Source organism: Setaria italica, chromosome IV, assembly GCF_000263155.2.
Source record: "Setaria italica strain Yugu1 chromosome IV, Setaria_italica_v2.0, whole genome shotgun sequence".
Lineage (NCBI taxonomy): Eukaryota > Viridiplantae > Streptophyta > Magnoliopsida > Poales > Poaceae > Setaria > Setaria italica.
Genome location: NC_028453.1, coordinates 40,370,488 through 40,385,737, shown reverse-complemented (window position 1 = coordinate 40,385,737; position 15,250 = coordinate 40,370,488). Strand labels below are relative to the sequence as shown.

The 15,250-nt window shown below is 49.1% G+C and overlaps 1 protein-coding gene and 1 long non-coding RNA gene across 3 annotated transcripts; both read left to right on the top strand.

Annotated features, from left to right (window-relative positions):
* Positions 1–4,051: 4,051 nt before the first annotated feature.
* Positions 4,052–6,069, top strand: LOC101759482. The gene is made up of 2 exons (XM_004967256.2): positions 4,052–4,328; positions 4,404–6,069. Exon 2 carries the CDS (start codon positions 4,432–4,434, stop codon positions 5,911–5,913), a length of 1,482 nt encoding a protein of 493 aa, XP_004967313.1. The 5' UTR covers positions 4,052–4,328; positions 4,404–4,431; the 3' UTR covers positions 5,914–6,069.
* Positions 6,070–6,109: 40 nt separating this feature from the next.
* LOC111256979 lies at positions 6,110–7,874 on the top strand. Of its 2 annotated transcripts, XR_002677317.1 has the most exons (3): positions 6,110–6,211; positions 6,776–7,292; positions 7,470–7,874. It is a non-coding gene; the product is annotated as an uncharacterized LOC111256979 (long non-coding RNA). The 2 variants fall into 2 exon arrangements; XR_002677316.1 differs by having other exon boundaries at positions 6,776–7,874.
* Positions 7,875–15,250: the final 7,376 nt, after the last annotated feature.

Below are 15,250 nucleotides of genomic sequence, written 5' to 3'. Positions count from 1 at the left end.
TTGAAGAATAAATGTGTGTGTGTGTGTTCAATTGAGAAAAATGGGTTATCGGGTTCAAAGGCAAGGAATGTGTAGATGAGATGGATGGGTGTTTCTTGTGTGAAACGCCAGGATGTTGTGCTCGTACCTTAGTGGTTGGGCAATGTCAGGAGATATCCATCTTGTCATGGTTAAGGACCGAGTTGATGTGTCATCTTGCCTAATTCAACTATCGTGAAACCACTCGACCGTTGTATGGGCAACGGCTTAGCATAAATCCCACTAGCTGAACTGATAGTCTTCAGGTGTGCTGGTGAGCAACGGGAGCCCATGGAAAAGGAGTAAGATCTTGGTGACTTAGGTCCTGGTTACGATCTCGTGGATGAGTCGTTAACCCCTTGGGTGCTTCCGTGTGGACTAGCCAGTCTTAGCTAAGGTAGGTAATGGCTTTGTTAGGATCCGCACCGGCACTAAGGTGATCGTGCTGCGGTACCCTACTTGTGGGAAAAGTGTACAACCTCTGCAGAGTTAAAACCTACCCGGGTAGCCGTGTCCATGGCATTGGACAAGTTACGGCTTGGTCACATAACTAGCCTTTGGGAATGGATGGTTACATGTGTGTGTGTGTGTGGATTTTGGAAGTGTCTGGCAGTTGTGCCGTGAGCTATGGCGGACGGAGAGTCCGATAGCAATAAAATTTGGATCCTTTGTGTAGGATCAACCCCACTCAATGTTTCAGTTACTAAAGAGAAGCTTTTCAAAAACTCTTTTGAAAACAAGCCCGTGCATGTGTTGAAATCTAGCTTTATTGCAAATGAACCCTAGCCTATCCTTGTTATATCCTATGCATATACTTGTTTGTATCCCCCTCCGTGGATGGGGTTGGACTTGTTGAGTACTTTTGTACTCACCCTTGCTTCGTTGCTATAGAGGAAGACCCAGACTTCATCGCCGAGGAGTTTGAGTAGGAGGTTGTGTCCGCACCCAACGCTGCCTGTGGTGTTGGCCTTTCCAAGATACTTCTACTTCCGTGTAGTCCCGAGTGCTGTCTTTTGGCAGTCGCTTGGTTAGCCGCCGTTATTTATTTGCTTCTTATCGCTGCGTGGCTTTCACGCCCACTCCGTCGGGAGTTGTACGGTAACTGAATTATCTGTCGAATAAATGTGTTATCAGCCTCCTGGGACTGATATTTGCATCACATTTAGTCTCTACTTATGTGGGGACGCTTCACCATCCGATCTAATTAATTGGACAACTCACAGTTATTTGGAGTACCATAGCAAAACTCATATTAAAAAAGTATTGATGATAATCGATCACCTTGCTCGAGACCCTTTTTGTTTGAAAAAATGCAACTATCTGGTCATTTACTTTAATATTAACACCTTGAACAAAAGCTTCAATCCACTCACACCAGGCCAATGAGAAACCTTTGAGGAAAGGTTGTTGTAGGAAGTCCCACCTAACCTTATCATATAGGCTTTCTCGAAATCAATTTAAGGATCACTCCATATTGCTTCTTTCTATGTAATTCATGGATTGTTTCATGGAGAATAACTTCCCCTCCATTAAATTTCTACCCAATAGAAAACAGGTTTGTGAGGGTCTAGTATTTTTTTTTGGAAAATTGCTGATATTCTACTAGTTGCCACCTTGGTAAAATGTTTTGAAGCTAACGTTCAACAAACAGTTTGGTCTATATTGCTGAATTTGCTTCACTTCAATACCCTTTGGTAACAGCTATTGCCCCAAAATTTAGCCATTGAAAAGGTAGAGTCCCATTGTGAAAGTACTCAAAAAGAGCCATCAAGTACTCTTTCATTATGCTCCAAAAGCAATGGTATAAAATTCTAGAGGGAAACCATCAGGACCTGCTGCTTGATTATTTGCCATCTGAAATAATGCATCTCTTACCTCTTCCTCAGTAAATGTTGATGTTAACAACTCTTTTTTCAGCTCGGACCCTTGAGGGATATCCGGTCGAGACTAGGAGTAGCAGTAACTTACTTCCTCGGCGAGCTCTTCGGTGAACAGGGCTGCATCATCTCGACCTCTGGTTTGCTTGTAAGCACCGTTACTTATCGAGTTTTCTAGGCTTTGATTAATGGCGTATCGCTTTAATCTCGCCTAATTTACTTACCGGTTATTGATTTTATCCTATCTCGTAAGGCTGCATCGTGTGACAATTCAAAACTCATTCAAATGCTAATAACATGACGCTTAATTATGCACTAATGATGCTCATGATGGTCATGGTTATGCATTGATCATGTTTTAAATTTTGGGATCGTGATACCTAGGAGCTCTGCCTCGTTGACGGCAGCGAACCCCAAGAGCCTGACCTCGTCAGCGGCCTCCTTGGTGTGTGTCGTCTGCGAGCGGGACCGGCCGATGGGCTAGCGCGCTGGTGGAGACCAGCAGGGCGGGTGCTATGTCTGCGTGCGCCGCGAGCGCGGCGGCAAGGAGCTACAAGTGCTGCAGCATGTTGGAGGCGTTGTTTTTTTTTTGACTGATCTCTTTCTTATTTTTTCAATCAAATTCTGTCTTAGTCTTCTTCTTGTGTTTTTGGACGATTTGTTTCCCATTTTTCAGGCTGTTTATATTTTGATTATGTTTGTTTTTAGTACTGATTATTTTTCAGGCAGTTTATATTTTGTTTTTAGTACCTGATCCACCAGTGTCATATCCACAGGAGAGCCCATGATGGCCCAATACACATCGGACCGTTGATTTGCTGACCCGTTCGGCCTACATGTCAGTCGCTCAATCTCGGGCTAAAATGACCCGCGGGGCAGTAGAAGAGGCCCGCAGTCATTCACGACCTCAAACCGAAACCTGCCGCCTCCCTCCTCCCCGCTTCAGCCACCACCACCAAGGCACCACTTTTCAGTCCAGCCGCCGCACCTCCAACACTCGCCTCGTACCCGCACGGGCAAGGGCGGCAGCGACACGCCATACCTCTCTCAGCGCCGGCCATCGCCAAATTGAATGGGTTGGTGGCGGTCAAAAGCAAAGTTTTGAATCTCTGGCTATAGCTTGCTATAGCTGAAGCTATAGCCGGAGATAGCTGCTATACAAGAAAAAAGCTAAGATATACAACTTTTTGCGCTATGGAATGAAAACAGCTCTTAGCTGGAGATATCCGGAGATAGCCGCTAAAGTGGGCTCAATTTAGCGGCAGGCCGAATTTTTTGCCGGCCCAGCAGCAGCACAGCAGCAGCCGGCCCAACAGCAGCCCCCACCGGCCCACCCCAACCATAAGTCCATAACCCAACGCAACCCTAGCTCCCTCTCTCTCGGTCTTCTACGGCGCAGAAAAGGAGGCGGCATTTCGACGGCGTCTTCTGCGCTTCGTCGGCGGCGGCGGTGAGGGGGCCCCAAGCGGTGCGGCCCTCTGTCCAACTCCAAGGTGCCCCCCCTCCCCCCAAGCGGCGTAGCGAGCCGGAGCTTCAAGCAGCGTGTCCAGGCGGAGATCCAAGCGGCGGCGGCGAGGGGCCCCAAGCGGCGCGGCCCTCTGTCCAACTCCAAGGTGCCCCCCCAAGCGGTGCAGCGAGCCGGAGCTTCAAGCGGCACGGCCAGGTGGAGATCCAAGTGGCGGCAGCGACGGCGAGGGGCCCCAAGCGGCACGGCCAGCCGGAGATCCTCTTCCCCAACCCTAAGCAGCTTCCTCTTCGGTTCATCTTCAGTTCTTTGGTTCATCTTCAGTGCCAGCAGCTTCATCTTCAATTCTTTTTTTCTATTTTTCTTTGCAAAAACAGCTAAATGGCATAGCTGCAGCTATCTCCCGCTATAGCTGCCCTTAGCTGTTCAGAAGGCCAGCAGCTAAGAGGCATAGCCGGCGATTTAAAACATTGGTCAAAAGCGTTGTTGGCTCGTCATCCCTTCCTGTGACGACGTCGCCGCCTCTGCACCCGCGACGACGTCGCCGCCTCTGCACCCGCTACGACGTCCTCGTGCTAATCTGTTCGACGAAATGTCTCAAAGAGGTAAACTCACCACCGTAAAGATGGGGTGATTTTATTCCAGGCAAACCAATCAACTAAATACATTTTTTTGCGGTATGCAGGCTAAGCTCCCCAGGTTTAGTTAGCTAGCAGGCCAAGGATCTGTGTTCATCCAGATCTATCACAGGCAAGATGATGAAGGCACGGTCGCGGAGCCGGAGACTTTATAAGAAGTGTTGACAACCTAGAAGTCGAGCTAGGATTCCAAGACGCAAAGGAGAAGAAGCCCGAAGCAACAAAGATAAAGACGGCGGGAAGAAAAGAGAAGGGCAGCTCACTGCCTTCCTCACGGTCGGACCGCCCACTGATGCTGATGAAGCAAGGAAAAGACCTGATTGATATGTTGTAAGTGTTCTGCCCATGTCTTGCTATAGATTACAACATCATCGATGAAAACCACAACAAATTTCCTCAATACAGGGGCTAAAACTGCTTTGCCGATTCCCCCATGGGATCCATCTCCCACGGAGCTTTTGTTCAACAACTGCATCACTCATTCAGCACCCACGGATCTGAGGCGCTGATGACACGAGCGCGGCGGCGGCGCCTCATAGCCGAATCTTCCGAGCGCTCGGGGACGAACAGTGAAGCGTTTGTCCAGGATCTGGCCGCCGGTCGTCAGGAATGGAGGGACTGGGCCAACCTGACTTCTGAGCTAGTCGAGGACATCGCCGGCCGGTTGCTCTCCGACGACGTGTCGGAGTATTACCGCTTCCGCGCTGTGTGCAGGCCGTGGCGCGACCACACCGCGGACCTGCGTGCTCGTGGCGCCCTGGACAGGCGCTTCCGGCCCCGCAACTGGGTGGTGCTCACCATCAGCCCCGACGCCGGGCCGCGCCGACGCGTCATCAACATGGCCACCGCGGCCTCCCTCAGCGTCAACCTCCCGGCGCTCACGACCCACTGCCACCTGGGCGCCGTCGATGGCCTCCTCGTCCTCTTCCACAGGATCACAAAGGCCATCTGCCTCCTGGACCCTCTGAACAACGCCGTCACTGAGTTCCCCGCCATCTCCATCTCCTCCATCATGGCAACCGTGCCACCGGTGATGGCGTACCACTTCTCCATGTTTTTCCGGAGTCCCAATAGCCTCAACGGCCACTCGATCAACGGTGCCTGCTTGGATGAATCCACCTCCCCGCCCACCCTGGTGCTCTGCATGAGGGACGATCAATCCTGCATCATCGTTGCCAAACCCGGTGACCCACACTGGACGCTGGTGAACCAAGGCAAGTTGTATCACTCGGAAACGATGGGCAGGGTTATGTTCCATTCCTTGCTGTCTCAAGGAGGGCGCTGCTATGTCGCCTCACTGGAGGGGTCCATCTTTCTGGTGGAGCTGGGACCGCTGCCTCAGCTGGTCAAAATAATCGACCAGCACCAGCATGCAACCAGGGATGCCATTCTCTACATACGCATAATCTCCTACCTGGTTGGCGGTAGCAATGGGAGGATGCTGCTGGTACGGTATTGGAGAAACGTTGAGCATTTTGGTGGCAGGGGAGCCTACAATCAGACGCAGCTATTCACAGTTGGTGGTGTCACTGGCCGCATTGAGGTATCAGAGGTGGACATTGCTGGGAGGACGCTGATACCTGTGAGGAGCCTCGGGCACTACGCGGCATTCGTTGGCATGACACACTGCATGCTTGTCTCCACCAAGACATTCCCCTCCATTGTTGCTGATGCGATATACCTGGGCTACAGTTATCAGCTCAGTCGGAAGTTCAGTATCTATTATCTCAAGACTAGGAGGGCTGAGCCGCCGCATGAGTTTGTCCTTGATGAAAATCAGAGGGTAGTTCCCTGTGCCAGGCCCTGCAACCTTGACCAATATCTTGTGTGTTATGTTGACCGCAAACACAGGTTGAGTGGTCCATGTATCAATCATGTAGGTCATTATTTCTTACGTCATTCTATTAGTGACTAAGACTGTCTGTTTAATTTGACATGTAATTTTATCAGCCTTGTCCTGTACTGTAGGTGATCCTACATTGGATTATCTTGCCTGTTCTATTTTCTTTGTTTGTGCCTATTAGTTTGCTTTCCATTAACATGCATTCCCTTTGTGTGCTTACAAAGTACGTGTGGCTGTTTCTCTGGAGTTTACAACTGCATAACTGCATATGCTAACATGGGGTTATTGGATTGGGTGGAAATCACTGGAAAGCTTGAAGTCAACTTGATGGCACACGGCATCAACATGGCACAGCTAGAGCTATAAGCAGGTATGATGGTTCTTCCTAGTTATTTCTGTAAAAGTTAACATCAATGACATGTTGGGGCGTACATGAATCATATGTTCCACTGGTTCCTATAAGTTAGCACCATGTCCATAAGCAGGTGTTATTTCTGTGAGCTTTAACATCAATGACAAACTCGAACTTACATGAATCCTATATTGCACTTGTCTCTGTAAGTTCACAACCATATTTGTATAGGTAGTTCATGATTGCAGACTATTAACACATTTGGTATCAAAGTATGCTGGAAATGTAACCAAGATTCCAGTTGGTGGCAAAAAAGTATGCACTAACTATTTCCATTAGTAATTGTTCCCAGAAATATGTTTTTTCCATGTGTCTTCCAGACAATGGAGCTTCATCGTTTCAAGGATACATACCTCTCTGGCATCTTTGTTTGGTTTTCTTGTCATATAAATATGTGCCTGTATCTAGTTTTAGTTGCACTTTAAATACAATTTCACATGCATTAGGTCTATTTGATCCATACTAAAAAACTGCAAGTACGTATGTGAGTTGTGACCTGTGATCTTGTTGACGCTGTTGCAGAGCATGTACCTTTGCTATCATATAAATTGGAGCACTGCCCTGTCCTTGTCGCCCCCAATTTGCGCGCCGCCCAATCAGCTTCTTACACGTGGACGGATTCGATTCACAGGCATGGCTGTGGATGGCTTTAGCTAGTGTAGGTTTCGATTTGTTTTGGTTGAAGCCACCCAAAGCTAAGCTGCTGCTTCACGCAACAGAGAACCTGTTGGTCCTCGGCTCTGCTCCTGGTGCATCCTTAGGATGCCTGTGGAGCTTCCTGTGGCAGCCGACGACCCGACGTCATGGACGTCAAGGTTGTGCAGTGGTGTTGGGGTATCCCCCCATTGGGGTGCTGGAGAGCAAGGAATAAGGGCTGCAGCAAGGGCAGCAGGGTGTGGATGCGGACAAAGGGGATCATCAGCGTTCAAGACAACGCACAGTGTGTGCATTGCGGGAGGCAGCGGAACCGGGTGAGGATGGGGTGTGGTGGTGTGCTGCGTTACGGCTACGCCCAAAAGCGCCGTTGCGGGATTAGCAGGTATATCATTCCTTTCTATTTCTTTCTGCTGCTCTCCAAGGCTGCTCCTGTATTTCCTCTTCTTGGTGCTGCAGGGTGCTATCGGTTTGGGCTAGAACATCCCCTGTAAGTGTAACTCCCATTTGATACTTGGGCCTTTGTTCCTAAATTTTTTATTTTTTAAAAAAACTTGGCCAGTCGGGGGAGACCTCCCTGAGGACATTGTTTGAGAGGTAGAAGACTAGAAGAGCACTGGCTACCCCGGCTTCTGACCGCAGCCAGAGTTTAATCACGTCAACTACAATGAAGGCAAGTTTAAGGCGCGCGCAACCCTGGTTCTATCTGGAATTTCGTGAATTTCACGGATTTCGTGGAATACTATGTTCTGAAGCCATGGTTTGCAATATATAACCGTATTTTTGGGATACGTTGTTTTATTATTTTTTTTGATATTGCTCTATATTTGTTTCCCATTTTTTCTGTATTTATTTCCCATTATTTTTACCACAATTGTCATGATAATGTAAGAATAAATATGTGTTGTACTATTATAAAAAAACGACACTTCAAACGTGATATTAATGGTCCTGATGCTACACTACATATCCCTTTATCTTAACATTGTCACCGGGCAGTCATGCTACACTACATTTCCCTTCATCTTGCTTGCTTGTTATCAACGGGCAGCCCTACCTTTCCATCCCTTCCCATCTGGTCATCATGACCTTGACAAACTCCTCACGTTACCACATCTAAAGTCCACGTCAGACATTAAAGGCATCAAAATATGTCACGTCCAAAATTCAAAATAAAAAGATTTGCCACGTCCAACAAATCAGGTATGCATCAATTGGATCTAGAGCAAAGATTTTCTTATCTAGAGCTTTCCTTGTTTATCCTATTTTACCAAATAAGAAATTAAATAAATTTATATTTCACCTATTACCTCCTAGGAGTCATAGGTGGTTTCACCATCCGATCTAATTAATTGGACAACTCACAGTTATTTGGAGTACCATAGCAAAACTCATATTAAAAAAGTATTGATGATAATCGATCACCTTGCTCGAGACCCTTTTTGTTTGAAAAAATGCAACTATCTGGTCATTTACTTTAATATTAACACCTTGAACAAAAGCTTCAATCCACTCACACCAGGCCAATGAGAAACCTTTGAGGAAAGGTTGTTGTAGGAAGTCCCACCTAACCTTATCATATAGGCTTTCTCGAAATCAATTTAAGGATCACTCCATATTGCTTCTTTCTATGTAATTCATGGATTGTTTCATGGAGAATAACTTCCCCTCCATTAAATTTCTACCCAATAGAAAACAGGTTTGTGAGGGTCTAGTATTTTTTTTGGAAAATTGCTGATATTCTACTAGTTGCCACCTTGGTAAAATGTTTTGAAGCTAACGTTCAACAAACAGTTTGGTCTATATTGCTGAATTTGCTTCACTTCAATACCCTTTGGTAACAGCTATTGCCCCAAAATTTAGCCATTGAAAAGGTAGAGTCCCATTGTGAAAGTACTCAAAAAGAGCCATCAAGTACTCTTTCATTATGCTCCAAAAGCAATGGTATAAAATTCTAGAGGGAAACCATCAGGACCTGCTGCTTGATTATTTGCCATCTGAAATAATGCATCTCTTACCTCTTCCTCAGTAAATGTTGATGTTAACAACTCTTTTTTCAGCTCGGACCCTTGAGGGATATCCGGTCGAGACTAGGAGTAGCAGTAACTTACTTCCTCGGCGAGCTCTTCGGTGAACAGGGCTGCATCATCTCGACCTCTGGTTTGCTTGTAAGCACCGTTACTTATCGAGTTTTCTAGGCTTTGATTAATGGCGTATCGCTTTAATCTCGCCTAATTTACTTACCGGTTATTGATTTTATCCTATCTCGTAAGGCTGCATCGTGTGACAATTCAAAACTCATTCAAATGCTAATAACATGACGCTTAATTATGCACTAATGATGCTCATGATGGTCATGGTTATGCATTGATCATGTTTTAAATTTTGGGATCGTGATACCTAGGAGCTCTGCCTCGTTGACGGCGGCGAACCCCAAGAGCCTGACCTCGTCAGCGGCCTCCTTGGTGTGTGTCGTCTGCGAGCGGGACCGGCCGATGGGCTAGCGCGCTGGTGGAGACCAGCAGGGCGGGTGCTATGTCTGCGTGCGCCGCGAGCGCGGCGGCAAGCAGAGGCCAGGGCATGCTAAGTGCTGCAGCATGTTGGAGGCGTTGTTTCTTTTGACTGATCTATTTCTCATTTTTTCAATCAAATTCTGTCTTAGTCTTCTTCTTGTGTTTTTGGACGATTTCTTTCCCATTTTTCAGGCTGTTTATATTTTGATTATGTTTGTTTTTAGTACTGATTATTTTTCAGGCAGTTTATATTTTGTTTTTAGTACCTGATCCACCAGTGTCATATCCACAGGAGAGCCCATGATGGCCCAATACACATCGGACCGTTGATTTGCTGACCTGTTCGGCCTACATGTCACTCGCTCAATCTCGGACTAAAATGACCCGCCGGGCAGTAGAAGAGGCCTGCAGTCATTCGCGACCTCAAACCGAAACCTGCCGCCTCCCTCCTCCCCGCTTCAGCCACCACCACCAAGGCACCACTCTTCAGTCCAGCCGCCACACCTCCAACACTCGCCTCGTACCCGCACGGGCAGGGGCCTGCTGCTTTATTATTTGCCCTTTGAAATAATGCATCTCTCACCTGTTCCTCAGTAAAAGTTGATGTTAACAACTCTTTTTTCAGCTCGGACCCTTGAGGGACATCCAGATATCATCTACCTGAGCTTCATCCGCGGTCACATGGTTTGTCTCGGTGGACCAAATAAGTTTTTTGTAATGAATTATTTTAGCTCTCCATCACCACAAAATTATCCCTTCTCATGTTACAACCGATAAATACGAGTCTTTCCATGCCAAGGTGTATAGAGCAATTATACTTAGCGGCCATAAGTTGCCAAGGAAAATATTAGAGAGAATAATCTATTTGGCACTGAAACAAATCAGTCTTCCGTATGTGGCACTTGGAAATTTGAACTTCCTTATCTGGCACCAAGTTGAAATTTCTTTCCGTAAATGGCACTGCTGTCCATTTGGGCCATCCATCCGTGAGTTGACTCTGTTGGCCATCTTAGTTTTTTTTTCCGAAATACCAAAATGCCCCTCGCTTGGTCCCACGCGGCAGGTCTCCTGTTATAATCACAAATGGACCACGCGGCACGTCTCTGGTCCATCCCCACGTTTTCGACCCCCGTTGGTGGTGTGGACAATTTCGGCCTAACCGTGACCTAACATGATTTCATAGCCGAAAACGCATCCGGAGTCCATTTTCACGTCTTCGGTCCATCCCTCACGTTTTCGACGCCAGTTGCCGGTGTGGCCATTTTCGGGCTAACCGTGACCAATAGCACAAAATTTCTTGGCCGAAAACGCGTCCGAAAGCTATTTTCACGTCTTCGGTCCATCCCCCACGGTTTTAACCCCGGTTGCCGGTGTGGCCGTTTTCGGGCTAACCGTGACCTATAGCACACGATTTGATGGCCGAACACACGTCCGGAGGCCATTTTCACGTCTTCCGTTGATCCCCCACGGTTTGAACCCCGGTTGCCTGTGTGGCCGTTTTCGGGCGAACCGTGACCTATAGCACATGATTTCATGGCCGAAAATACGTCTGGAGGCCATTTTCACGTCTTCGGTGGATCCCCCACTTTTTCGACCCTGGTTGTTGGTGTGGCCATTTTTGGGCAAACCGTGACAGCACACGATTTCATTGTCGAAATCAAGTTCGGAGGCCATTTTCACATCTTCGGTCCATCACCACGTTTTTCACCCTGGTTGCGGTGTGGCCATTTTCAGGCTAACCGTGACCTATAGGACACTATTTCATGGCCGAAAACTAGTCCGGAGGCCATTTTCACGTATTCGGTCCATCCCCACATTTTCGACCCCCGTTGGTGGTGTCGACGTTTTCGAGCAAACCGTGACCTATAGCACACGATTTCATGGCCGAACACGCGTCCCGAGGCCATTTTCATGTCTTCGGTCCATCCCCACATTTTCGACCCCCGTTGGTGGTGTCGACGTTTTCGGGCGAACCGTGACCTATAGCACACGATTTCATGGCCGAACACGCGTCCGGAGACCAATTTCATGTCTTCGATTCATCCCCCTCGTTTTCGACCCCGGTTGTCGGTGTGGCCGTTTTTGGGCTAATCGTGACCTATAGCACACGATTTCATGGCCGAAAACGCGTCCGGAGGCCATTTTCACGTCTTCGGTCCATCCCCCACGTTTTCGACGCCGGTTGCCGGTGTGGCTGTTTTCAGGCTAACCGTGACCTATAGCACACGATTTCATGGCCGAAAACACGTCCGGAGGCCATTTTCACGTCTTTGGTGGATCCTCCACTTTTTCGACCCTGGTTGCTGGTGTGGCCGTTTCGTTGACCTATAGCACACGATTTCATGGTCGAAAACGAGTCCGGAGGCCATTTTCACGTCTTCGGCATCGACACGTTTTCGACGCTGGTAGCCGGAATGGCCATTTTCAGGCTAACCCTGACCTATAGCACACAATGAAAACGAGTTCGGAGGCCATTTTCACGTCTCTGGTCCATCCTCACGTTTTTGACCCCCGTTGGTGGTGTGGACATTTTCGGCCTAACCGTGACCTATATCACATGATTTCATGGCCGAAAACGCGTCCAGAGTCCGTCTTCGGTCCATCCCCCATGTTTTCGACGCCGGTTGCCGGTGTGGCCATTTTGGGCTAAGCGTGACCAATAGCACAAAATTTCTTGGCCGAAAACGCGTCCGAAGGCCATTTTCACGTCTTCGGTCCATCCCCCACAGTTTTGACCCCGGTTGCCGGTGTGGCCATTTTCGGGCTAACCGTGACCTATAGCACATGATTTGATGGCCGAACACGCGTCTGGAGGCCATTTTCACGTCATCCGTTGATCCCCCATGGTTTGAACCCTAGTTGCCTGTGTGGCCGTTTTCGGGCGAACCGTGACCTATAGCACACGATTTCATGGCCGAAAATACGTCTGGAGGCCATTTTCACGTCTTCGGTGGATCCCCCACTTTTTTTGACCCTGGTTGTTGGTGGGGCCATTTTTGGGCAAACCGTGACAGCACACGATTTCATTGTCGAAATCAAGTTCGGAGGCCATTTTCACGTCTTCGGTCCATCACCACGTTTTTCACCCTGGTTGCGGTGTGGCCATTTTCGGGCTAACCGTGACCTATAGGACACGTTTTCATGGCTGAAAACTAGTCCGGAGGCCATTTTCACATCTTCGGTCCATCCCCACATTTTCGACCCCTGTTGGTGGTGTCGAGGTTTTCGGGCGAACCGTGACCTATAGCACACGGTTTCATGGCTGAACACGCGTCCGGAGACCAATTTCATGTCTTCGATTCATCCCTCTCGTTTTTGACCCCGGTTGTCGGTGTGGCTGTTTTCGGGCTAACCGTGATCTATAGCACACGATTTGATGGCCGAACACGCCTCCGAAGGCCATTTTCATGTCTTCGTACCATCCCCACATTTTCGACCCCCGTTGGTGGTGTCGACGTTTTCGGGCTAACCGTGACCTATAGCACACGATTTCAAGGCCGAACACGCGTCCGGAGACCAATTTCATGTCTTCGATTCATCCCCCTCGTTTTCGACCCCGGTTGTCGGTGTGGCCGTTTTCGGGCTAACCGTGACCTATAGCACACGATTTCATGGCCGAAAACGCGTCCGGAGGCCATTTTCATGTCTTTGGTCCATCCCCCACGTTTTCGACGCCGGTTGCCGGTGTGGCTGTTTTCAGGCTAACCGTGACCTATAGCACACGATTTCATGGCCGAAAACGCGTCCGGAGGCCATTTTCACGTCTTCGGTCCATCCCCCACGTTTTCGACGCCGGTTGCCGGTGTGGCTGTTTTCAGGCTAACCGTGACCTATAGCACACGATTTCATGGCCGAAAACACGTCCGGAGGCCATTTTCACGTCTTCGGTGGATCCCACACTTTTTCGACTCTGGTTGCTGGTGTGGCCGTTTCGTTGACCTATAGCACACGATTTCATGGTCGAGAACGAGTTCGGAGGCCATTTTCACGTCTTCGGCATCGACACGTTTTTGATGCCGGTTGCCGGAATGGCCATTTTCAGGCTAACCCTGACCTATAGCACACAATAAAAACGAGTTCGGAGGCCATTTTCACGTCTTTGGTCCATCCCCACGTTTTCGACCCCCGTTGGTGGTGTCGACATTTTCGGCCTAACCGTGACCTATATCACATGATTTCATGGCCGAAAACGCGTCCGGAGGCCATTTTCACGTCTTCGGTCCATCCCCCACGTTTTCGACGCCGGTAGCCGGTGTGGCCATTTTCCGGCTAACCGTGACCAATAGCACAAAATTTCTTGGCCGAAAATGCGTCCGAAGGCCATTTTCACGCCTTCGGTCCATCCCCCACGGTTTTGACCCCGGTTGCCGGTGTGGCCGTTTTCGGGCTAACCGTGACCTATAGCACATGATTTGACGGCCGAACACGCGACCGGAGGCCATTTTCACATCTTCGGTCCATCCCCCACGGTTTGAACCCTGGTTGCCTGTGTGGCCGTTTTCGGACGAACCGTGACCTTTAGCACATGATTTCATGGCCGAAAATACGTCTGGAGGCTATTTTCACGTCTTCGGTGGATCCCCCACTTTTTCGACCCCGGTTGTTGGTGTGGCCATTTTTGGGCAAACCGTGATAGCACACGATTTCATGGTCGAAAACAAGTTCGGAGGCTATTTTCACGTCTTCGGTCCATCCCCACATTTTTCACCCTGGTTGCGGTGTGGCCATTTTCGGGCTAACCGTGACCTATAGCACACGTTTTCATGGCCGAAAACTAGTCCGGAGGCCATTTTCACGTCTTCGGTCCATCCCCACATTTTCGACCCCCGTTGGTGGTGTCGACGTTTTCGGGCAAACCGTGACCTATAGCACACGATTTCATGGCCGAGCATGTGTCCGGAGACCAATTTGATGTCCTCGATTCATTCCCCTCGTTTTTGACCCCGGTTGTCGGTGTGGCCGTTTTCGGGCTAACCGTGACATATAGCACACGATTTCATGGCCGAACACGCGTCCGGAGGCCATTTTCATGTGTTCGGTCCATCCCCACATTTTCGACCCCCGTTGGTGGTGTCGACGTTTTCAGGCTAACCGTGAACTATAGCACACGATTTCATGGCCGAACACGCGTCCGGAGACCAATTTCATGTCTTCGATTCATCCCCCTCGTTTTCGACCCCGCTTGTCGGTGTGGCCGTTTTCGGGCTAACCGTGACCAATAGCACACAATTTCTTGGCCGAAAACACGTCCGAAGGCCATTTTCACGCCTTCGGTCCATCCCCCACGTTTTCGACGCCGTTTGCCGGTGTGGCCGTTTTCGGGCTAACCGTGACCTATAGCACACGACTTGACGGCCGAACACGCGTCCGGAGGCCATTTTCACGTCTTCCCTTGATCTCCCACGGTTTGAACCCCGGTTGCTGGTGTGGCCATTTTCAGGCAAACCATGACCTATAGCACACGATTTCATGGTCGAAAACAAGTTTAGAGGCCATTTTCACGTCTTCGGTCCATCCCCACGTTTTTCACCCTAGTTGCGGTGTGGCCATTTTCGGGCTAACCATGACCTATAGCACACGTTTTCATGGCCAAAAACTAGACTGGAGGCCATTTTCATGTCTTCGGTCCATCCCCACATTTTCGACCCCCGTTGGTGGTGTTGACGTTTTCGGGCTAACCGTGACCAATAGCCCACGATTTCATGGCCGAACACGCGTCTGGAGGCCATTTTCATGTCTTCGATTCATCCCCCTCGTTTTCGACCCCGGTTGTCGGTGTGGCCGTTTTCGGGCTAACCGTCACCTATAGCACACGATTTCATGGCCGAAC

Coding starts and splice junctions, on each gene's coding strand:
- LOC101759482 (XM_004967256.2), top strand. CDS start 4,432: ATGGGATCCATCTCCCACGGAGCTTTTGTTCAACAACTGCATCACTCA.